The sequence below is a fragment of the Gopherus flavomarginatus genome, chromosome 3 (genome assembly GCF_025201925.1).
Source record: "Gopherus flavomarginatus isolate rGopFla2 chromosome 3, rGopFla2.mat.asm, whole genome shotgun sequence".
Classification (NCBI taxonomy): Eukaryota; Metazoa; Chordata; order Testudines; family Testudinidae; genus Gopherus; species Gopherus flavomarginatus.
In genome coordinates, this window is record NC_066619.1 from 65079598 (window position 1) to 65103842 (window position 24245).

Here is a 24245-nt window from a genome sequence, read left to right on the forward strand (position 1 = left end):
ACAAACACAGGCAATGAGTAATTGGAATCTGTCTTCTACCTCCAAATATGCACACCTCTCATTCAAAAAATGTATTTAAATTTAGGCATATCACAGTGAAAATATCACTTCAGATAAATTAGTCAGTAACTCCAAATAATTATAATTGATCTCTCAGGTTAAAGCATTTCTGCCTGTTCCCTCTTCCAACCCCAAAAGTGACAGATAGCAGGTTATAATCCCCAGCAGCAGATGAAAGCTCACCTTATTACAAAGTCATGGTTGTCAATCTCCTTTCCACATTCACTGTCCAGGAGGATGCCAGAATTGCCCACAACTGCACATGTTTTAAACCGACGGTTCTTCATTGGCGAAACTTCAGGAAGGAGGCTGTGCAAATCCTGAGAAATGTTCAGGGTGCGACGTCTGTCTAGCACATAGTGAATTACGTCTCCTGGCTTGAAGCTGCTTTTGACCACTGAGACATCTCTTTCAGCATCCAAAAATCGAAGAATATTCTTCCTATTTTGAAAGAAACAGGCAGACAGTATTCATTCCTCACAATCAGCTCATCTTCTAGTAATATTGTATAAAACATAACATAAAAAAAAGTGTGAGGTTTCAGATTTTCATTTCCACAGTATTGGACTATGCCATTTCAGGTGCTATAAAGTTATGTCAGAGCTCCATTAAAAACCCTTATGGTCTTGATTAAAAAAAATGTCATGTGACAATTACTCAAAGACAGTCTAATCACTAGATGTTAAAGAATTAAGTGACTATAGATTCAAGTTTTAAAAATTGGACAGTGCACATGCGCGGTAACTGGTTTTGAGTAGTATTTTAGAAAACTATCTGGCATGTGGGTTAATGCACAGATTCCGGAATAAAATGCATCATTCTATTTTATTAACAACCGGTAAATTAAAAAATATTTGCAAGGATTTCAATGTAGCCTTGTGTGTCAAAAATCAAGGAATGAACTAGCATGGGTCTCACAGCCTTGGTCGAGTTGTCAGAGCTAGCAGCTAGATAAAACCCTTTTTTAACCTCTAAACTGAGCATCTCTCATGGAAATCAGCAGGAGATAAGTCTGGCTTCGTCACAGTCTCTTTTTACAGATTCATTATCATGTTGGAACAGCACTTAAGAGATTTACAGAGTTCCTCATCACCATGTCCTTCAGTTTTAAGCACCAAGTTGGTATTATTCAGCGTGCTTGCACATGTATAACTCATTAGAATTTAGCACTTGTCTACACAGAGAAATTGCAGTTTTGTAACTTAAATCAGTTTAAATTCAATTTAAGCCTCTTCTTCACAAACTTGCAGTGGTTTCATTAAACAAGTTCAGTTGTATTGGTGCAAACCCTAATGTACACATTTATTTTGGTTTAATATTGGCTTATTTTGGTTGACCTTAAGTCAGTTGGGAACGGGTTTAAGATGAACCAAAATAAGCCACTATTAAACCAAGTTAAGAGTACCCTTGTGCTGACACTCAAAGATTTAAATCTGGAAAAATAAAGGCTGTGATGTGGGGTTTGTAGAGCCCCTCATTACACAAAAAAGGGTTACAAGAACATAAGAACGGCCATACTGGGTCAGATCAAAGGTCCATCTAGGCTAGTATCCTGTCTTCCGACAGTGGCCAATGCCAGGTGTCCAGAGGGAATGAACAGAACAGGTAATCATCAAGTGTTTCATCCCGTCGCCCATTTCCAGCTTCTGGCAAACAGAGGCTAGGGACACCATCCCTGTCCATCTTGGCTAATAGCCACTGATGTACCTTTCCTCCATGAGCTTATCTAGTTCTTTTTTGAACCCTGTTATAGTCTTGGCCTTCACAATAGCTTAGGGGTTTGATACAGGAGTGGTTGGGTGAGATTCTGTGGCCTGCATTGTGCAGGAGGTCAGACTAGATGATCATAATGGTCCCTTCTGACCTTAAAGTCTATGAATCTATGAGCTTGCACCTCTGCAAGGCAAACAGCCAGGTTTAAACCAATCTAAGACTGTCCACAGCCAAAGCTGTACCATTTTCACTAGGTCAGTTTTTAAAATCACCAGTGCTACTGTACATGTAGACTGGGCCTGAGTAAACAATTTCCTTGATAATGAAGAAGTTGGAAAAGATCTGGTCCACTCTGTCAGAGCCCAATTGTATAAATACCACCAGCTACAAGTCTCAAATCAGCAAAGCATTTAAGCAAATGTTTAAGTCCATCTCTATTCAGCTATGTACTTACATTTGTTAATGGGACTACAGTACATGTCTGAAGTTAAGCAGGTGCTCAATGGAACGCAGAAGCGGGGTTAGAACTACACCAAGAGGGCCTGACCTGGCAAAAACGTTAGCCTAACTCTTACTAAAGCTTATTGGAGACTGCTCATTATGTATATGCCATCTGGAAGGCAGAAGAGGGCTCTTAATTTTAAAATTGGTTATGGAAGGAGATTTAGTTAAAGCAGATTTGTTATTAAATGGTGCTTTCCCTAAAAAGGTATCCTACCTCAGCATTGGCTCTGCAATTCTAACAGGAGAAAAAAAAGCTGTAAGAGACATTTTTACCATTCAAGTCAGCAGATAAGACTCTGGATGCACAACAAGCATTTTGTTGAGAGTAAAAATAGCATTTTCTTACAGTCACTTTGAGGACTCTGCATTTCTAATCCTTAGAACAGAATCAATACTTACCAGGAAAACCCTCCTGCTGTTTTAACTGCTGTACAAGCTATTTAGAAGTACCTACTTGGAAATGAAAGGGGGGAAATAACCTCCAGAGGTGAAGGGACAAAAAACACATCATCATCATGTAGGCCAGTCAGCTACCCTGTCACTGCCTCAAGATACAAGAGAATGTCTGATAATGAAACTGGTTACAAGACATTTGCAACCCTGGAATTTACCTTAAAAGCCTAAGGGAAAGTGAAACACAGTAAGATTTTTTTTTCTAATGTTATCTCACGTATCTTAAACCTAACTAAAATAAAGAGAAAACCTTTAAATTATATTTTAGGGCTCTTGTGAATGTATGAAGTAGCATCAGAGCAAGGACATCTCATGATGTAGCATGTATGAGGGACCGAGATTAATGAAGCAGAATGGGAGATATTAAAACCTTAAATGCCTTAAGCTTTTGGTAAATGATGTAAATGGCAAGGCAAGTGATTTTTGTTTTGTTTTTTGTAAAGCAAGATAAAGACTTTCTTCAGCCCATAAGTTTAATAGATTTAAAAGTCCCGTGGGTTTGATGTGCCTACTTTTGTGGGCACCTGCAACAGAGATGTAAATGACTAGAAAAAGAATGAACGAAGAAAAACATTTGAGCAGATTGAATTAAAATCCTCATAAAAATATTCATTACATAGGAATGCAGCCTTCTGAGTTGGGGCTTTTTAAAGGAGATGGTGACTACATCTAGAACGACAGTGGCTACAATGGACAGCCTCAATGAATAGGTGAAAATGTCAAAAGGACTCTCGAGGACCTGAGTGAAATAAGAATCATAAGGGAAGAGGGATGATTGGGAAGATTCACTTTTCAATACCCGATATACACTTTCAATATCTAAGAGGCACCTGGCTATTATGTGTCAGCAAAAGTGCAGCTACATTTGCACATAAACAGGATTTCCCATGTATTGTTTTACTGTGTCTTTTTAAATGTTAAGGCATCCAAGTGGGGAATAACTTGCCCACATGCTCAGGGTTTAGCTGATTGCCATATTTGGGGTCGGGAGGGAATTTTCCTCCAGAGGCCCTGGAGGTTTTTCGCCTTCCCCCGCAGCGTGGGGCATGGGTCACTTGCTGGTGGATTCTCTGCAGCTTGAGGTCTTCAAACCACAATTTGAAGACTTCAATAACTCAGGCATAGGTTAGGGGTTTGTTATAGAAGTGGATGGGTAGGGTTCTGTGGCCTGCTTTGTGCAGGGGGTCTGATTAGATGATCACATTGGTCCTTTCTGACCCTAGAATCTATGAATCTAACTTTCTATCCTCAATTAACACGAAAGAAATTAGATAGAAAGCGCCCTGGCTTGAACTATGACTTGTATTTATTAATCTGAATGTGGGTAATTCACAGCATAAACTCACTAGTTATCTAATTTTTAAATGCATGAAGGTCCTGATCCAGCTCCCGTTAAAGTTAATGTAAGTCTTTCATACATATGTATGAAATAATTTGAATAAGAGATCATTCAGAATTTACAGATTTGTTTACCAGAGAAGTTTACAAGATAGCTCTGTTGCTGACATGATTATTTGTTGGAGAGTTCACTCTTAATATGAACTTCTGATTTCAGTTTCTATCAAAACTGTGGGCATATCTGCAGATTATTTAATAAGCAATATACAATTATTAGCGATGACACTTATTTATAGCTTTCTGGGAGATAGACTATAGACTCCTTTTAATAAACTGGCATTTTTCTCTTAAGATGTAGTTTATCATTACAAAGCTCAAAATGCAATATTTGTACTGTGCCATAGTACCATAAACAACGGTAACTTCTCCAATTTCTGTCTGAGAATTGTGTAGACTGAAGAAGAGTTGGGTGGGTAGACTTTAACTTAAAGGCTTTGGATTAATTTGCAGCCCACTAATGATTGGTCCATTTTCTTGAACAATCTCCCAACTTCAAATGTCCCAGAAAGATCCACAGAGACCACATATCCTGCTTTCACCTATCTCCCACGAAGATTCACATCCCTAAGCCAGCTAGCATTGGAAGTCCTAGTTTCCAGAAAGGGTCAGAGTTTATGTTCCAGTTGTCTCTAGTAGAAACAACTCATGAGGCGAACTTGCCAAAGAGCACCATAAATATCTAGGAAGCCAGAACCCCAGAAACACTGTAGTGTTAGAGCTGTTAGAACTATATTGAGAGGTCCTGCCCTGGCAAAGACATTAGCCTAATTCTTACCATTCATTAAGCATATACCATCCGGAATGCAGAGGAAGTTCTTAATTTCAAAATTAGTTATGGAAGATTTAGTTAAAATGATTTGTTGTCAATTAAATGGCGCTTTCCCTGAAAAGGTATTATTAACTCAACTTCTTTATCTGGCTGAATACAGATTTAGATAAACATTTTGGCGCAAAATTTTGCCTCCTCCTCCTCCCCCACTGACTCCTAATGAAGTCTATAGGAATTACACATGTCTCTGAAAGCAGACTGTGGCCTTATGTTAATACAGATTTTTTTTAATGTTTATATTAAGAGGGAGAAACAAAAACATTATTGTTTCACAGGGAACAACTGGGCTTGCCTTCAGCTGCGCATCCGAACAGAAAGTAGTATAATATACTTCCAGTTATCTGAAAATACTATTTATCCAAATCCACATAGTGCCCCCCATGCAGTCTTAAATTAGTTAACACCACTTCCATTTATCTAAATGCCTAGTCATCTGAAAGTTTTGGATATTGCCCAGCAGAGTCGGCTCCAGGAATAAGCAGCAATAAGCAATTGCTTAGGGTCCTGATCAGCTCAAGGGAGCCCCCATTTGCTTTTTTAAGTTTGTGTTGGGGTAGGGGCCAAAACCATTTCTGCTTAGGGCCCCCAATGGGCTAGCATCACCTTCGCCCCCTGGGCTATTTGGATAAATGAGAGTGTATTTGATTTTTAATATTTTTGAAAAAGTGAAAAATGCATACTTTAATTTGATTAACCAATTTTTATTTTTCTGTATTTCTTTTCATGCTCTTACTATGCATAGTGATCACTAAGAAACTTAGCACTTCTAACAATTGATTTACATACTGTACATTTTTGAGTATATATATTTAGTAATTGCAATGAGCTTTCTGCATGCTATTAAAAAAAAGAGAGATTCATGTTTAACTTCTCCAAGGAACTGCTGCTGATTACTTAAAGGCAAAAGGTCACTTAAGAATATCTGCATGTGTTTTTAACTGCCTTAAAGCATCTCTGTAAACAAAGTCTGATTTTTAAATATCACACGGATCATTTTGACAGTAGCTAAAACTAATTTCTCTAATTAGAATACAAAAATAGCAAATCTTGCATGTGTTTTCACTTGAACCCAACTTTGGGCTTTTTAGTTCTATTTTGGTCCTTGTACATATTTTTGTATAGAATAAACAAAATGTCAAAATATATAAAAGCAACTAGCAAGTCTCACACATTACTAACTGCTCCTTTAGAAAGATGCTACAGAATCATTCAGTACATTTGGTACATGTAATTTGTTGTGCGTGGTTCATAAGCTTTGCTGCAAGCCAAGTTTATCCGATCCAATTCATTCTTTTTTTAAACTGTGCCCATCTGTGTGCTAGGAGCACCACCACAGAAGGCACATACAAAATAGGTCCCTTCTCTGAGGAACTTATACTCTAATTGATGGACTTCACAAACGAATGAAGACAAAGGTGAGGGCAATCATTTTAGTTCTGAGTACCGATGCAGGATTGTTTACAAAAAACAGCTACTGACGTTTCCTGTACTAAAATCCTGGCTGGGCACTTTGCAGGCTTCCACTCTTCTTACTTAACAGGAGACTCCGTTCATTGCTCCTTGACCCAGCACACTAGACACTTGGGTAACTTTCTCCTTGCTTTCCCTCAGTGGATTCAACCCCCTACAGTTTAAGGGAGGTGAAAGAAGAAGGTGGTCACACACACTGAGTGGGACTCTGAACATCTAGGAGGTTGTATCTAAGATGTCAAATCAACCAGGCAAGGTATTAACAAACCTCAACAGGACTTTATTTTTAAAGTGGAAACCTCTTTACCAGGCTGCTGCTGTATCCTCTAACTCTCACCCTGCCTCCTCAACTCCTCCTTCCTGTTTCCTGTCCTTTCAGACTCCCAACAGCCAGTACTCCCTGTTCTAATAATCTAAACATCTAAACACCACAATCCCGCCTCTCAACTCTCTCAACTAAAATAAACATTGTTGTTCTAACCACAGGAACAAATAGGAAACAAGACACTATACTATTGGCAGAAATATTACACTCAAAACACTGTAGCTACTACATAACAGTCTAGTCCAGACAGGTGGTCGTCTGGGTCTGAGAGACCGTCTCTCAAGCCCTGGTTCCAATGCAGTGTCGTGTTGTGTTGATACTACGGTGAAGTCATCCAGTGCAGACTGGGCATTGGCATAATTTCCTCTTGGTGCATAGGCAGGTGCAAGATAAGAAGTATTCCTTACCCACCCATCAGAAAGTCAATAGAGAAGAAGGGACATTACACCTATGATTTTAAGAGGAGCTGTGAATTTATGATCCCCTTTGCGTAAGATTCCAGGCTTTTGTATTTAATGAAGGAACCACCCTCAAACTTTGGTTCCTTAGCACCCGCTGCTTGTCTGTGAAAGCCTTATACTTTGCTTGGTTCTGTTCAACTGTTTTTCCTCACATCATCCTCGGTTGGGGCTCAGGTCACGCCTTTAACAATCCAGCAATGCTCAGCTCAGTATTCATCTATTTCCCATGCAGTAATTCTGCAGGTGATCTTTGTGTTGTGGCATGTCGTGTAGCTCGGTATGCCTGCAAGATATCAGTAGTGAAGGGTATCCACAATTGCCCTTCCAGTTTAGCCATTTGCAAACCCTTTCAAACTTCTGTTAAACTGTTCGATTTCCCCATCGGCTTGAGGGTAATATAGGGATGACCTTCTGTGTAAGATGTTCCTCTCTGCTAGAAAAGTTTCAAACTCCAGGGGAGTAAATTGACAACCCCAAAGAACAGGTTTCAGATAATGGTAATCTTCCCTGCTAAAAACTGAAGAGAGGAACTTAATTACTGTAGCAGAAGATATTTGCGATGTAAACGCTACCTCAGGCCATCTACTGAAATAGTCTATTAAAGTGATGGCATAACGACAGTCAATTGAAGCAGTATCAAAGGGTCCTACAATGACAATCGCTACTCTTTTCCCATGCAGATTTAGGAAGAGGAACAGGCTGTAATGGAGGGGTACACGTCACTGCTATCTTATCATGCATTTGGCAAGTGACACAGGATTTTATGAGTGCTTCAGTTTGAGAGTCCATCCCCGGCCACCAACATAGATCCCGTAGTCATTGTTTGGTTCTGACAATTCCTTGATGAGTATCGTGTGCCAGCTGTGAGTTTTAACTGTAATTCAGGCACAAGTAGCCGGTGTGTACCTCATAGCACACAGCCATCGAGCAAAGAAAGTTCATCCCAAACTCTAAAATAAAGGCAGCAAAACCGGTTCAAGGTTTTTAGGGTTACTGGGCCATCTTTGTCAGAAATTCCCGTAGTTTTTGTTGAACTGGACATGCTGAACAAGCAGCTTGAAATGGTTTTCTTATTACAAGCACTCTTACTGCAGTTACAAGCGCAACTACTATCCTCATCCTCTGGTGGAGGATCTGGTGAAGGCAAAGGCAGGTGAGAAAGAGTCAGCTACCACATTTTTGTTTCCAGGGTTACATTCCAGTTCATAGTCTTGCAGACCATCTAGCAATACGATATCCTGCTCTTCCCAGTCCTTTCATGGTGAGCAACATCGTCAAAGGGCTGTGGTTTGTGCGCAACTTTAGCGTGCGGCCTCACGGGTAATTTCCCCATTTTTCAGTAGCCTAGACACAAGCAAGTGCTTCTTTTTTTGACTGTAGAATATTCTCTCAGCATTACTTAGTGTCCTTGGAGCAAAAGCAACAGTCCTCTTTGTGCTATCTTCATGAAGTTGTGCGAGGACAGCCCCAAGTCCATAATCAGAAGCACCAGTAGTTACAATTGTGGCAATGCAGGTCTAAATAGTGCAAGTACTTGACTATATACAATCAAGTCTTTCACCGTTTCAAAACTAGCTTGTGCATCCACTGTCCACACTAAGGTTGAACTTCTCTGTAGTAATTCTCATAACAGTTCAATGACAGAAGCATAATTGGGAATGAATTTTGCATACCAGGAGGTAATACCCAAGAAGGAACGTAAGGTTTGCAAATCTGTTGGAGGAGGAGCATTTGAAATTGCCAGGATATGATCTGGATCAGGTTTTAGTCCAGCCTGTGAAATTGTATGCCCCAGAAAGGAGAATTCAGTTTGTCTAAATTTGCATTTGGACCTATTGAGCTTGAGGCCTGCTTTGTTGATGTACTTTAGTACAGACTGCAGGTTACTGTCATGCTCCTCAGTAGTATTTCCAAACACGATAATATCATCCAAATAGCACTGAACTCTACACTGATTCTTCAGAATCAATGACTTTTTTGGAAGGCACTTGGGGCTGATGCGAGACCGTATGGAACATGTTTAAAACAAAATAGTCCCTCATGTGTAATAAATGCTGTGCGGTCTCTGCTATCTTCATGCAACATAACCTGGTGGTATGTGCTCTGCAAATCAAGAGTAGAAAACATCTTTGCTCCACAGAGTTCTGCAAATACTTCTTTTAAGTGAGGAAGAAGATGGCTGTCAATCACAATAGCTTTATTTGGCTCCCGTAAGTCCACACAAAGGCAAATGCCTCCACCCTTCTTCTGCATCACTACTATACGTGAAACCCATTCCAAGGAGTTACTCTTCAATAATGTCCTTTTGAACAAGTTTTCTAAGTTCCTCTGAAACATCTTCCCTGACTGAAAATGATAAGTGCAGTAATTTCTGCCTTACAGGCATCACATTATGCAGAAACCCATAAGCACAGCCAAGTTTCTCCTCAACCTGGTGTTGGGTCCCAGCTGAAACTGGTGTGTGTACTGCAAGAGTGCTTTGCTGAGGAAGATCAATTCGTCCATTAACCACCCTGAGATTTAAAGCAGCTAATAAATCTCTGCTAAGGACAGGAGTGCCTGTGTGGACAATGTTGAACTCTGCAGTTACACAGCAATCACCAAAAGTAACTATTGCTGGCAGACAGCCATGTTTTCAAACAGAACACCAAATAAAGTTTGGGTTCAGTAAGAGGCACATCTTTAAAGTAATGCAAATAGATGGACTCAGGTAGTATAGATACTGCTGAGCTAGTGTCCAACATTAGCTGAATAGAGTGTGATGTGCCTGAGGGTATGGCGGAAACATTGCAGTGCATTCTCTCTCTCCTGGAATATGTGCAGTAGTGGTTTTGTCCACGTGCAGCACAGTAACATCTGGTATTTTACTGCATGCACTTGTTGATTGAACTGGCTACTGCGACATACTTTAGCAAAATGCCCAATCTTTTTGCAATGATTGCACTGAGCTATTTTTGCTGGACATCCTGTGTAGCTTGCAAGGTGGTGTGGGGATCCACAGCGAAAGGATGCTTTTATTGTATTCTGAATTTGCTGATTCAGTGGCTTTTCATTAGTTTTCCTCCTGCTATAGCTTGTCTGCAGCAATAGTAAACTTTTCTGCAAAGGAGTCACAGCCTGGATTGTGCCTCCTGTATTCTTGCTCATTATTTTGGCTTCAGCTGTAGCTGACTCAATCTGAGCAGCAATGGTTATTGCTTTTTCTACTGTAAGTTGTGGTTCTAGAAGTAAGCGTTCTCTGACACGAAGCATGGTTGTTTTCTCAATGAGCTGGTCTCTAATCATCTCATCTGCCATATTCCCAAAGTCACAAGTTACAATCAGACTCCTCTGGGAAGCAATATACTGCATTATAGTCTCCCCCGTTTCTGCTCACGCTGGTGAAATCTGTAGTGATTAGCTACTACATTCACTTTTGGCACAAAGAAGTTCTTTAATGCAGTGAATGCAGTCTCACATTTATCATCTGCAAGGGAAAAAGTGTAAAGTATATGCTGCCCTTCTGCTCCAAGGCAGTGGATTAGCAGAGCACGCTTTCTTGCTTCAGAAATCTCTGTAGCACTGATTGCAAGCAGATAAGTCTCCAACACATGGATCCAGGCAGTAAAAGCAATTGGAGGCTCACCTGGGCTTTGCAGAAAGGGTGCAGGTAGGTTCAGAGGCAGAAGATCCATCCTCTTCGCCAAATTGTCGTATCAACCAGGTAAGGTACTAACAAACTACAACAGAACTTTATTTTTAAAGTGGAAACCGCTTTACCAAGCTGCTGTTGCACCCTCTGTAACTTACTCTGCCTCCTCAACTCCTCTCCCCTCCTTCCTGTTTCCTGTCCTTTCAGACTTCCAACAGCCAGTGCTCCCAGTTCTAATAATTACAAGCAACATCTAAACACCACACAGTCACAACTGGGAAGGCAGCAGATTTGCTGCAACCTCCAGTTACTAACTAATTATGCCTCCTTCCACACCTGCGCCCTCCCGCCCCCCCCAGGCATGTTCTCACGGGCTACCATATTAGCCTCTGCTAATTCCCAGGTTAAGAGACAAGGGCTAAGGATCCACAAGGGCCAGTTGATATATGTCAGGAACTCAGACATAAACCTCCCCACAGAGTCTTGATCATCGAACAGCTTAGCAGCTACTCACCCTCCCACCAGTGTGGATCTGACATCAAGAATCTGATTCAATATACATAAATAAATAAAAAAAAGTTAGGACTTCTGTGGATAGTGGAAAGCTGTCATTTACTGGAGCAAGTAAAAAATGGTAATGGAGAGTGCTCAAGACATGGTACAAAATGAATCAGACTTTCAACTGCCTAGTGGTTAGGTCCAGGCACACAATGAAACATGCTATCCTTATAGAAAGCAAATCCCACTCAGCAATTTTTCATATTTTGAACTTTTTATGGTGGGTGTCAAGCTGATGTAATACACAGCAGTGGCTGCCGTCATGGGTTTTATAAAATGCCCGTACACTGTACATTAAGGGTTTCACAAATTATCTCTCCATTGCAAAGAACTGACAACTTTTTATACATTATTCAATAGGTACTAGCTTTTTTTTTTATTATTGTGTGTTTCTCTCTGTTATTTGCTATGGCATACCTCACACCACAAGTACAAACATTTTATTCACACTAACCGTTGCAATAATAGGAGCATGAATCATCTTCATGATCTACATAGTGCTTTTAATGTACTTTGGAAAGATAAACAATTACTTTAGCAGTGAAAAACACTCTAGGCGTTTGCTAGAGACATTCTGAAATTAGTCCCTATGACTCCAACAGTATACAAAATATTAAGGGACAGATCCTATTTACTGGTATGCATGGGGCGGAAAGGTTGCACAGAGAGCCTGTTGCGAAAGCAGAAGAGTAAGATTTCTTCTTAGTGTTTAGAGAGTGTCAGAAAGGGGACCAGATATAGCAACGGACTGTTTCCAAAAGGCATGGTCAGCTCTGCAGAAGTTGTTCCCAACCTTTGTCCACCATTGTTGACTAGCTTGTACCCTGGCAGTAAGGATTCCCGGAAAGGAGATGCATCTGCCAGCATCCCTGATCCCCCTTGCACTGACGACTAGGGCAAGATACAGCCCTAAGTCATATTCCGCTAAAAGCTTCTGTTGGATCCTCTACTTCCACGACTTGATGCTCATGCTCATTACCACTACAGCTCAAAAAGACAGGAGCCATTTAGTGTTCAGCAGCTATTGCAAGTCTTCACACTGGTGTAGTGGAATATTTCCTACTTATACTAAAAGAAAGCATGTGCTCTTCTTCACATGTGTTCCTGGGATGACACTATAGCCTACATCATCATTTTAATAAGCCATTGTGTAATTTTTAAAACTTACTATAACAAAGGCCTGGTCTACAGCCTAGGATTTGAAAGTCAAGAGGTGTTCTTTTGAGCTCACTCACCACCCCCACTTCAAATTGTTCTATCAATTACATCCATGTAAATCTGAAATAATCTCATTGATACAGGAATTACATTGATTTACACTAGATGTAAATTAGAGCAAAATTTAGCTATTAACAACTATGCATGAGTCATATAGGCTTCAGAGTACTAAGAGAAGCAAAAAGTAGCTTAAGAGACAGATTTTGCCACCCTTATTTCTAAGCAGTACTTTATTCTGTCCATTACCCCACTAGAGTTCAGTGGGACCACTCACACATCAAGGTACAACTTAGTACTAGTAAAGAAAACAATATACGGACTAAATTGAGAAAGCACATGTGGTGCTACTTCTGCTCTCAGTCACACCAACATAAAATTGGAGTAAGTAAAATCACTGGACTTACTCCAAATTTACACTGGTGTAACTGAAAGAAGAATGGGACCAAGTATCTGTAGAAGGTAAAAGGTCTCACTTTAGAGTTCATCTACTGATCACTGCAGCCGGTAGAACTAGCTTTAGCATTTATTTTTTTCAGCAGTAATGCAAGGAACCTACAGGTCTGTATCCTCTAAGACACTGGCTTCAGCAATTAGCATAAGGCTTGAGGCCTATGAACTTAGGTGCAGATAAATGGCCTAACAGGTCAACCTTAAGTTTTGGGGAACCCAGAATAGAGTGTATTTAAGGATGAAGTTTGTCCATAACACCACCAGCCAACCACGGGAACTTGAGCTAACACCAGCTTTCGATATTTTAGGATGGGAACATCTGCGGATGTCTGACCACAAGAGCATCACAGGCAATGAATTGAGGTATATGATAGTAAGTTGAGATCATTCATATACTAACCTATGTGAGAAGGGCACCTCAAAATTAGTAGAGTGAGGAAATACAAATAAGAAAGAGGGGGAAAATCCCCAAATGAATATGCACTAGATATAGTGGCATCAGCGTAACATAAGAATTGTATCCCAGCCTATGTGATCGGGAAGGCAGAGATGTAGCCCTTGGGAGATGCCAAGATGATGGCCACTGGTGATGAGGAAGATGGTGATGAGCAAGATAATGGCAAACATTTTGGGTTGTTCTGCAAGGGATAGTGCGAGTACATGGATGTTCAGATGTACAGTCTGTATTATCTTTATCTGCCTTGCTGGGTTAGAGTGCTTTATGAATACATTTAGCAAGGTCACAATTACAAATATTTCCTGAAGTATGAATGTTGTAACTGTGCACATTGAGGTTCCAAACTAAATAGTAACTTTAATACAAGGCCTGATCTTGGGACAAGAACCTGTCAAACCTCAGAGTGATAACTGGGAATTCTTCAGTAATCAATATAATTAATATCTGATGTAGCCCAATCTAAGAATCATATGTTTAATTTAAAATTTAGAATTATTATTTCCTTAAAAAGCAATGAAATCACTGAAATGCAAGTCATCACAATCACTGTTCAGTAACTGTTATGACGGTGAGGCACTGAGGTCACTCACAGAATAAGCTTTTCAAAATCTCCATAGTCATAAGTATCCCACAGATTCCTTTTACCACAAAACTTTGCACATGCTAATCATCATTGAGCTATTAATATCTTCCCTTTGCTTTAGAATTCAAGACATAAAAGAACTGGGCCCAATATAGCAGTCCTTACTAAACGTTTATTCAGGCAAACTACTCCTGCATAAATAAGAAGTTTTACCTGATTAAAGACTTCAGGATTTGCCCCTTAAAAAAAGGAAATGGTTAGACAGGAAGGGCACAGATGCCCCACTTTAAGGACTAGATTGAATTTTTTCTCAATGCCCCAAATATGGGCCAGTACATAGACTGCCCTGCTGCCCCAACACAGAAAGAGGCAATTTTCCACAGTCCTTCACTGGATATAGCTTATTCTACCACCCCTACTGGCTCAATTCTGCTAGCCAAGGCTCCACACATTCCCTACCCTTTCTGATCCCTGCTTGCTTGACAGGGGGAGGAAGTACCATATCCACAGCCCTGTGCTCTCCCATTCTTTATCCCCCATGCTGTGGCCCAAGGTCCAGGAAGCCTTGCTATAACCATCTAGAGTGAGAGGTTGTGGCTTCCTCTTACTGCACGGTCAGGCACATTCTGGCCTCAAGTAACTTAACGGAAAAAAGGAAACTGCACAAAGTGTCCCTATTACTACTATTTTACTCCCTCACAAAGCACAATCATTGTTCTTTAAAGCTCCCATTTATTCATTCTTATACATGAGGATGGAAGTATTACTTCTTTTCAGGCCATTCACCGTGCAACATTAAATAGAACTAGCACAGTATTTTGTTAAGCAACAACCACCTTTAAACTGTAAATCAAGAGTTCTAGATAAGTTTGCTATACCTAGAGAATTATAGGCTATAGTAATATGAAATTAACTGTGTGTTATTCAGGGCACTCACCTTATCTCCAGTACCAAAGAAGAATTGATTTTCCAGCCTTCTACAGAACGATGAAAGATTGAAGCGCCACTCTTTTGAATTGTTTTATCAGAGCTATTGAGCATTGATCTACTCAAACTCAACTCACCATCTCTGAAATGCAATACGGAAAAGACATCATTAAGGTAAGGTTGGGGCTGCTGGGATGCTTTCTCTACACATCACAAAACACTAGTAAAGGTTTATTTATATCCATGAAGCAAAGCAGCAAGAATTTCTCCCCCATCTCCACTCATTGTACATGTTCAAGAAAATAAATTCCACCTAACAAAATGGTATTTTAGATACAAGGAAATGCTTAATCTGAAAAATATACAAACTCTTTAATTACATTAAGTTATTTAAAATCATATATCTTAAATACAGAGGAAGCTTTTATTGTGAATGTGGGCCCAAACTGACCAGATGTGGGCCAGAACCTGTACTCCTGGTACATCACATAGTGCCATCAACTACTAAGCTATGCATTACGTTTTAGCTTTCAAACAACCCCACCCACCCACCCAATTTCTCAGTTATTATGCATATGCTGGGCACATCAATTCTTTTGTCTCAATAATACTACAAGTCCCCCACATGTGGAGTTCCAAGCTACTGGAGCATATTCTTCCTTGATATGCTCATGGAATTTCTGTACAAGTTTGGAACAAGGGGGAGAATATGCCCACAGTAACTTAAGCTTGATTTTTAGGAACTTTTGCACACACACGTTTCACACAGCCATATAGTGTCAAAGAATAATCTTATTATAGTTACATATTAAGCAGAGTCAGAGGTGGACATTTTTTAGGTGGAAAAACCTTGTGCACTAGAGGAAGTGGTGGCTGATGATCATGAACATGTACAGAGGTATTGTAATTAAAAACTAGACAATAATAATTGTAATTATTGAATTGGTGTGTGGGAAGCTTGAGGGCCAAAGAATTGCACAAATCTAATAGGACACCTAAGAAGTTAGAAATAAAAATAGCAAGAACAACAATCAAATTTCTCTCTCTTGTAGGTAATCCTATTGACCCCAGCACAGAGATAAGAGACAAAATTTGGAGCCCTGAGTTCAAACTTGAGGTTCTTTAATCCAGAGACGGGGTCCCCAATGCGATGCCCATGGGTGCCATGGCGCCCGCCAGGGCCATCTAAGTGTGCCCGCGTACTGGCTGGTGGACGAGCATCCACTGAAATTCGGCAGCATTTCAGCGGTGATGGCTCTGGATGATGCTGCTTGCCGCTGACAAGCAGCGCCATCCAGAGGCATCGCTGCTGAAATGCCGCCAAAATTCAGTGGCATTTTGGTGGCGACACCTCTGGATGATGCCACTTGGCGGCATTTCGGCGGATGCTCATCCGCTGCCATGGTCTTCTATGGCTCGCTGTCTGGTGCCCGCCAGACGAAAAACATTGGGGACCACTGAGCCAGAGTTTCTCAACCTATGGGTCATGACCCAAAATTGGGTCACCAGAATGTATCGAAAGGTTGTGTCAAGGCCTGGTGGGGGAAGATTTGGTCCTGGTGCATGGGATCGCAGCACCACTCTTGACTGGCCTAACCACTCCTCCATCACGATGACAAGGGGCCAACTCAGCCAAATTTGATTGGCACTGCGACCCCACATGCCACTTCACAATCCCACTCACAGAAATTACCCCTTTCCAAATGCTCCCAACCCCTCCAATCAGGAAGGCTGGGCCAAACATGAGTGGCACTGAAACTCCAGAGACCACAAAACCCAGAGCAGGAAGCAAAACACAGCCAGCCCCACAGGACAGGAGCAGCTGCTATGGTACACCTGGTGTACATATGTCACTTATTATATTAATGTGTATATTATATATAGTGAGTAAGAAATAGTTAGTAAACCAGATTAATTGTTGTGCTAAATCTATTTGCTGGGTCATGACAGTCCATCAAGATTTACAAATGGTTCCTGAGTTCCAAATAGTTGAGAATCACTGCTTTAATCCTTACTGGATAATAATATTTTAGAGTTAGAGTGCCTTTCATCCAATAACATTTCAAATGACTTTACCAACTACGTACAGGAATCGCTTTGCCTACTAAGGAAACACAGTCACCTCTGAAATAATACATAAATAATAAAATTAATACTTGGCTCCAGTATAGAGCTTTTCGTCAACACATCTCAAAGCAAGTAAATGGAACACGCCAGCTGTTAGACAGTAAGCTCTTTGGGTCCAAGTCTGTCTTCGTGTTTACACTGCACCTAGAACAAATGTGATCCTGGCTGGAAAGGGCTCCTAAGCACTACAAAAAATAATATTTGGCAGTATACAAACAGTACAAAACAGATTAGTCTACAGTGATGAATCCAACAGAATTTAAACTGCATTAGAATTTTAGTTAGGCTAATGTAATTACCTAAGCTAAGATCTGGGTAGCATTTCAAAAAATCATAGTCACTAAAAAGCCAATAAGTGGCCAAACAGTTTCACAACTCATCAAAAAGACACTACTAGCAACCCTGTGCCCCACTGCTATCATGCTGAGGCACTGATGTAGTACTAATTCAGAGGTAAGATGTCATCTACTGAAAAACCAACTCAGTAATTTTATAGGTCTGGCACCTTTGTGCAAATTATTTGATTTATTTTAACTTGAAGTGGATAGGAGGATGTTGCAAAAGTCCACCTGGAATAATCCCATTAGTGTCAATGAAAGTTATCTGCATATGTTCTATGGGAAAGATCTCAAATCAGAATTCATTTAACCACTTCCTTGTGACTCCACAGGCAGTAAAGTTTCTTTACAATAGCAGGGAATATATTTACTGCATATATTTGTCCTACAACACGATACAGTACATGCGTCTAAAGGAAAATTAACAAAATAAATCAAGGAAAGTATACCGTATAACAATACATTGGAGAGGATTCTGGTTTATGCTGAGCTAAGAGAAATCCATTAAGCACTTTCACAGGGTGGCATACATGACAGAATTAGCAATTAAGTAACTTGTACCTAAAAAGTACTCCACTATTTGAAATGTGGTTGACTTGAGTCTTCAAGATGTACTCTACAGCTACAACAAACTACAAATATGATGCAATAAAACAACTTTAAAAAAAATATGTTTTCAGGAGCTGAAAGTCCCAATGTTCTGCATTAAAGCTCTACTCCAAATGCAGTAGAAATTTGCTTACTCATAAAAATGCTCTCCTTATCCCTTTTCTTTACCCCTATATATCGTAAATACACAAAAAGAAAAAGCTACATTTACACAAAGCTAAACGTGTCACAAAACACCCTGAAATTTTTCTTTGCGTAAATCGTCTGACAAGTATAACAAATAATTTAGGTCGCATTCTACCCTCCAGATTTGTGTGGAACTACAACTGATGTTAGTGGGAAATCTACCGGAAGACAAAGAGCAATTTAGGACTGAAAGCATCAACCTTGCTGCTGACTCTCTTGACTTTGGAGATATAAACTCTCTGGAGATATACAATATCCATTTATATCAATGGACCAAACAATCAATCTTGGGTAAAATATGGCCTAATATGATTCCGGAAAGAAATCTTTCACAACCCCTGTTTTCTGGCCTTCCAACAAACCCCCAACCTCACCAAAATCATCAGAAGCAAGCTTCCCACAAACCAGGACACACCAATTCAAAGCAGCACCAGATCCTGCCAGAACAATAGATGCAAAACCGGAACACAGATCTCCATTGCCATTATTATCAACATCCCAACAACACACTTTTCAGAGTTCCACAGGTCCTACATATGCCTATCATAAGATGTTGGTATACCTCATGCAGGGAATCAAATGCCATAAGAACTATGTGGGTGAAAACAGTTCTTGATCCTCAAAAGAAACCTACACACCAACACATCATCTTCAAAAAGACAAACCTAGAAGCTTAAATTCATAACTTTGCTAGACACTAAAAATCATGGACTCTGAGACACCAGTTTTATGTATTATTACAACAGTTAGGGACTACTTTCAAACTGATTTTAAATACATTCAGTTATATGTGCCCCAAAAACCACATATATTAGGATACATGTTTATATTTATATAAACATATATATTTATTAGGAGACATGTTTATCTTTACTAAGCTAGTGAGAAAGAAGGCTAGCTAGTTTTAAATGTCTTCTTGGGAACACACCTAAACCTTTAACTTTATATATACACAAATACATACAAAGACATCAAGAGAAGTTTGAAGAGAAACGAACTCCAAGATATGGTCCAAAAGGAGTGGGGAGGAATTGTGGGCACCCCTGATCCTGTGTAAATGGGAAAAGGAGTTGAGAGTGAAGTGAGTATCTATAATATCTACTTTTGTAAAGAAACTATACTAAACCTTAGATTTTAATATACCAAATTGCAGCAAGACAGAAAAGGTTATATAGCCCAGTTATGTGTCCCTTTATAAAAGGTGATCCAAACAATACATTATTAATCATATGAAATACAAAGGGGCTCCCAGGCTTAACTCTGTGCTCCGGGGAAAAAAGAATGAAAAAAAGCAGGGAAAGAAAGAAACAAGCTCACTGCAGCCTGACAGGAGTGGAACAATCTGCCTGGCCCCCCAGCTCTGTAATTAGTGGAGTTAATGAAGGAGGAGGAGCCCTGCTATCTGAACTGTGCCTGCTCCTTTCGATGACCGGGTCAACCTGCCTGCGCTAACAAAGGCTCCGTTCTTTTGCCTCTTTCTGAGGCTTAAGCTCAGCTCAGCGGTTGAAAGAGACAGGCAGCGCTTTCCTGTCGACTTGCAGCGAAACACTCGCAATGCAAATTTTCCGACACGCTACGTACGAGGCAACCACAAAGCCTGCCCGGAGCTGCTGCTCTGCTGCTGCATCTGCTCCAGTCCGCCGGCAGCAACCTTTCTGGCAGCTGAGCACAGCTGCTTGTCATGGTCCCTGCAACCAGGCATAGGGGGAGCAGGGGAAGCGCTCCAGCGGTGCAATGTCCGCCCCTCCTTCCAGCAGCACAGCTGCTTGTCAGGAACCCTGGTCGGGGTGAAGGGGGAAGCGATGCACTGGCTTCCTTCCAGCATAGCTACCTGTCAAGGAACTTGGAAACAGGATGCTAGAGATGAGGGTGGGGAAGGGTCGATGCACTCGCCTCCCTTCAGCATAGAAAGGAGCTTGGGGAAGCGATGCACTCGCCTCCTTCAAATTAGCACAGCTGTGCCCGTCAGCGGCTGGATCAAACCTCTCCGAGGCACTGGCAGACTTGCAAGGAGGAACAGAAGGACGTACACCAGCCACCGGCTGGCCCTCCATCCTCCGGGGCGCGCACATGCACACATCCTGCTTCCCAGCCACGCCAGCCGCACATGGGTAACGGAACCATATTGTATGCATGAATAGAAATACACATACGGAGCCATGCCCCTTCTGGGTAATACCTCCACAGCCCCACCGCGTTCACACATGGCACCTTCGTAGAGGGCACGCGTACGGGGGCAGTGGTTTGCCACGAGCCCTTTAGGGAGCTCTCTCTTTCCTGTTAATGATTCACTGGGGATCTCCTATTCTTCCTCTCCCCCTACTCCCAATGCACCCTCACAATAAGTAACACTGCTTTGCATTTATATTGCGCCTCCAAACCAATGAGCTCTGGGCGTGTGCAAACATTCATGAATAAAAACCCGCCGTGAATGCTTCCAAAAAAAAAATCGATTTTACGCTTCTGGTGACATAAATAAAAACCAAGTATTAAATTCCGCTGCGTTATCGCATTTCTGCAGTCCTTGGCTATCTTTAAAAAGAAATCATAAAAGAATAAAAATTCGACAATCATCTCTGGTGGACGGAAACAAAGACTTGGCTAAGAAACCAGCTTCTTCACGTTAGTTTCAAGTTTAAAAAAAATGGAGTGACCGAAGACAATAAACCAAGAGGAAGACAGCAAGCAGCTTTTGTCTTAATCACAGATCGGGAGAAGAAGGAAACAGGCGGTGGGCTGTGAAATAAAAGGTTTGCAAAAAGGAAACATCTGAAGAGTGAAGGGGATTTTATAATCTATTCTCGGATCCCCGAGGAACAGGCTACCAGCAACAACAGCCATCACCAAAGTTACGACAATTTGCTATACAAACTTCAAAGCAACAAAGGCAGAAAGAAACAGCTCGTTACTGCTCTCTCACTCCAGCCAGGAAACGAATGGAACTTGATTCTATTATTATGGCCAGTGTAACCACCAGAAAGGTGTCCCAAGTCCTCAGTAAAAAGCTTTCCCCCACCCCAACCTTCTTAGAAAAATGTGTTATTGCCTAGATCACAAAAACAACAAATCTAACGTGCCACCCGTTTCAAATCTACACGACACTGATGAACCCTCTTCTATTTAAAAGTAACCGACTTCCTTCAGCCTCTTTCTGCGCGCAAAAAACAACCATTTGTGGGGCGTGGGGTATTTAACAACCCTCAGATCACACTTTGATTTTAGATTTAAAGAGAAAAAGTAAAGACAAACTCTTTATTACGAGACTATTCTGCAGCGCTGGTTGCTTTTGTCATCTGAACATGAAAGCAATACCACACGCTTATAAACACAAAGTTGAAATATGCTAGAATATAAAACCAAGGAAATGGGGGGTGGGGGCGGAGGAGAGAAGGAGAGTAAGAAAGACCCTGGATCATTTAAATTTCACATGCTACCTTTCCTTTGTCAAATCCTTACAAGTCAAGGCTTTGCATTTACCCTGTGAGTTGCGTTTCCTGGTGCTCCTCAGTTCTTGCTATTTCTTTTGTCTTATAAAAGATCAGGAGGATACTTATCGTGCAGATAGTCCACCTCTTTCTGATGGAACGCATGTCTTCTCCCAGAGCCCCCTCTTCTCTTTGTTTAGCAGGGGCGTGCAAAAAAAAACAAACAAACACACATAAAACACAAAGACTCTACGCAAATTTGCAAAAATAAAAAAAAAAAAGGAGAGGGCAGAGATGCTGCTGTTATGGGCAGAAATCAGAGGCGGCGGGGGCGGCTGCTGCTCCTCGGCTGGGGGAGTAAGTCCTTCTCCTCTCCCCTGGCGCTGCCCGGAGCCTGTGTGCGCACCGACGCTCCGCGGCTCACTCTGGCTCAGCAGCCACTCTCACGTTTCTTCCCAGTGTACGGCGCAGGCAGTGGCTGCAGCAACCAGCGCCAGGCTCCTCTACGTCGCTGGCCCCACCCTTTCCCTGGCGAGGAAATGATGAGCACAGCCCAGCCAATAAGTGGCCAGGGGGCGGAGACGGCTGCCTCCCCAACTTTAAAAGCCTTTCCCGGCGCCCCGAGGTTTAATGCTGCTTTTGGCGCTGGAGGTGGGGATGGAGTGGTAGCATCTCCCCGCGCTGAAGGGCGCGCCCCGTAGAAAACTTCTCAGGGATCCTCTTTCCTTTCGTTTGAGGCTGGAGGCATCAGCCCCAAGGGGACGGCTGCGTATTGTGCATGTACCGCTAGGGTCAGTGCGCTGCTCGCAAATCCCGTGTCATACTAGCGCTTGGCACTAACAACCCGGCATGAATTAAGTCATCCACTCTGCAGTCAGTTAGCAATTTCTTCGATGTGGGTAAAAAGGTGTTTCTTACAGCTGGAACAAGGTTGCAAAACAATTTCTTTTGTAATACTGCCCCCTCCCCAATACACCCAATGTCCCCAAGCAGGCACTGGATGGTATGACTTGAAGATTGTGGTGGGGTAAGAAGAGGGAATTTTCAGTAAAATCTCTTCAACCACCCTGCAGCACTGGGACAGTAAGAAAATACATTTTATTTTAAAGAGATTCTTTTAAAAGGGGGGAGGGGTGATAGCACAAATTGCTCCCACGTTTGCACCTTGGCAGGCTGCAGTTGTTTTAGAGCAGGGGTAGGCAACCCATGGCACCTGCGCCAAAGGTGGCATGTGAACTGATTTTCAGTGGCACTCACACTGCCTGGGGCCTGGCCACCAGTCCTGGGGGCTCTGCAATTTAGTTTCATTTTAAATGAAGCTTCTTAAACATTTTAAAAACCTTATTTACTTTACATACAACAATAGTTTAGTTATATATTATAGACTTATAGAAAGAGACCTTCTAAACATGTTAAAATGTATTACTGGCACGCGAAACCTTAAATTAGAGTGAATAAATGAAGACTTGGCACACCACTTCTGAAAGGTTGCTGACTCCTGGTTTAGAGGATAAAAACAACATTAACTGACCGTGCATATCCCCTGATCCTGCAAAGATTTATGCATATGTGTAGTCCCTTCAGTCAGTAGGACTACTGGCATGCATAAAGTTAAGTATATGCATAAGTCTCTGGACAGCAGTTGCTAAGATATTAGCAAGGTATAGTTAAATCCTAACTCACTCTGCTCAATATTATTGTATATACTTGTTAGCTGGCTTGGCACTCCATAGGCTGTTACTATCAGACTACTGCAGGGACAATTGGTATTAAATGAATAGTGGCCCTTTAATACTAAACAAAACTCGGGAAGCAGAGGGAGACCAAACAAAAAGACATGGGTAGTAGAAAATTGTAAAGCTTGACAGTCAAAACCTGGCTCACTTGGGGCTGTATTTACTCTCCTATGGCCCTGCTATACTCTCTTCCAATAGAGTTGACATGTCAACGGCATGTGGAATCCCTGGAGTTTGACTGGGTAAATACATGGGGGTGGGGAGGGAGGAGTCAACCCCAGGCAAGCAGAATAGCTGTTTGTCTTTTAGCTTAATGTTGGCACAAGAACAAATGGGTATAAACTGGCTGTGAATACATTTATGCTGGAACTTAAAAGAAGATTTCTAACGATCAGTAGAGTGAGGTTCTGCAAACAGCCTCCCCCTAGGAATTATGGGGTCAAACAACCTAACTAGGTTTAAGATGGAGCTTAATAGATTTATATTCAGGGGCCTGAACTTGATGATCCGTGAGGTTTACAAGCCTATAATGTATATAGAGTAATTTATTTTTCCTCCTTTACTGTGCATTACTTTGTATTTAATCAACAATGTTCTTCATTTGTCAAATTTCCCATTCATCTACATTGTTTAGGTTCCTTCAAAGTTTCTCACAGTTGTTTCTGAATTGGCACACAATTATTTATCTTTGGCATCTGCAAATTATTACATCCCTAGTCATCCCCCTTTTCCAAATATAGTGCAGAATATTGAGGCACCCCATTGTTAACTTTTAGCTATGATACAA

The 24245-nt window shown here is 41.3% G+C and overlaps 1 protein-coding gene across 1 annotated transcript in view; it reads right to left on the reverse strand.

The window, feature by feature from the left end:
• The window catches only part of ST8SIA4 (ST8 alpha-N-acetyl-neuraminide alpha-2,8-sialyltransferase 4), an 86029-nt gene extending 63792 nt beyond the window's left edge, over positions 1 to 22237 (reverse strand). The window contains exons 1-3 of the mRNA XM_050945927.1: positions 21775 to 22237; positions 15048 to 15179; positions 244 to 501 (exon numbers count right to left, since the gene is read on the reverse strand). Of these exons, the coding sequence (XP_050801884.1) occupies positions 244 to 501; positions 15048 to 15179; positions 21775 to 21887 (503 nt within the window). The 5' untranslated portion in view covers positions 21888 to 22237. The remainder of the gene's footprint in view (positions 1 to 243; positions 502 to 15047; positions 15180 to 21774) is intronic.
• Positions 22238 to 24245: the final 2008 nt, after the last annotated feature.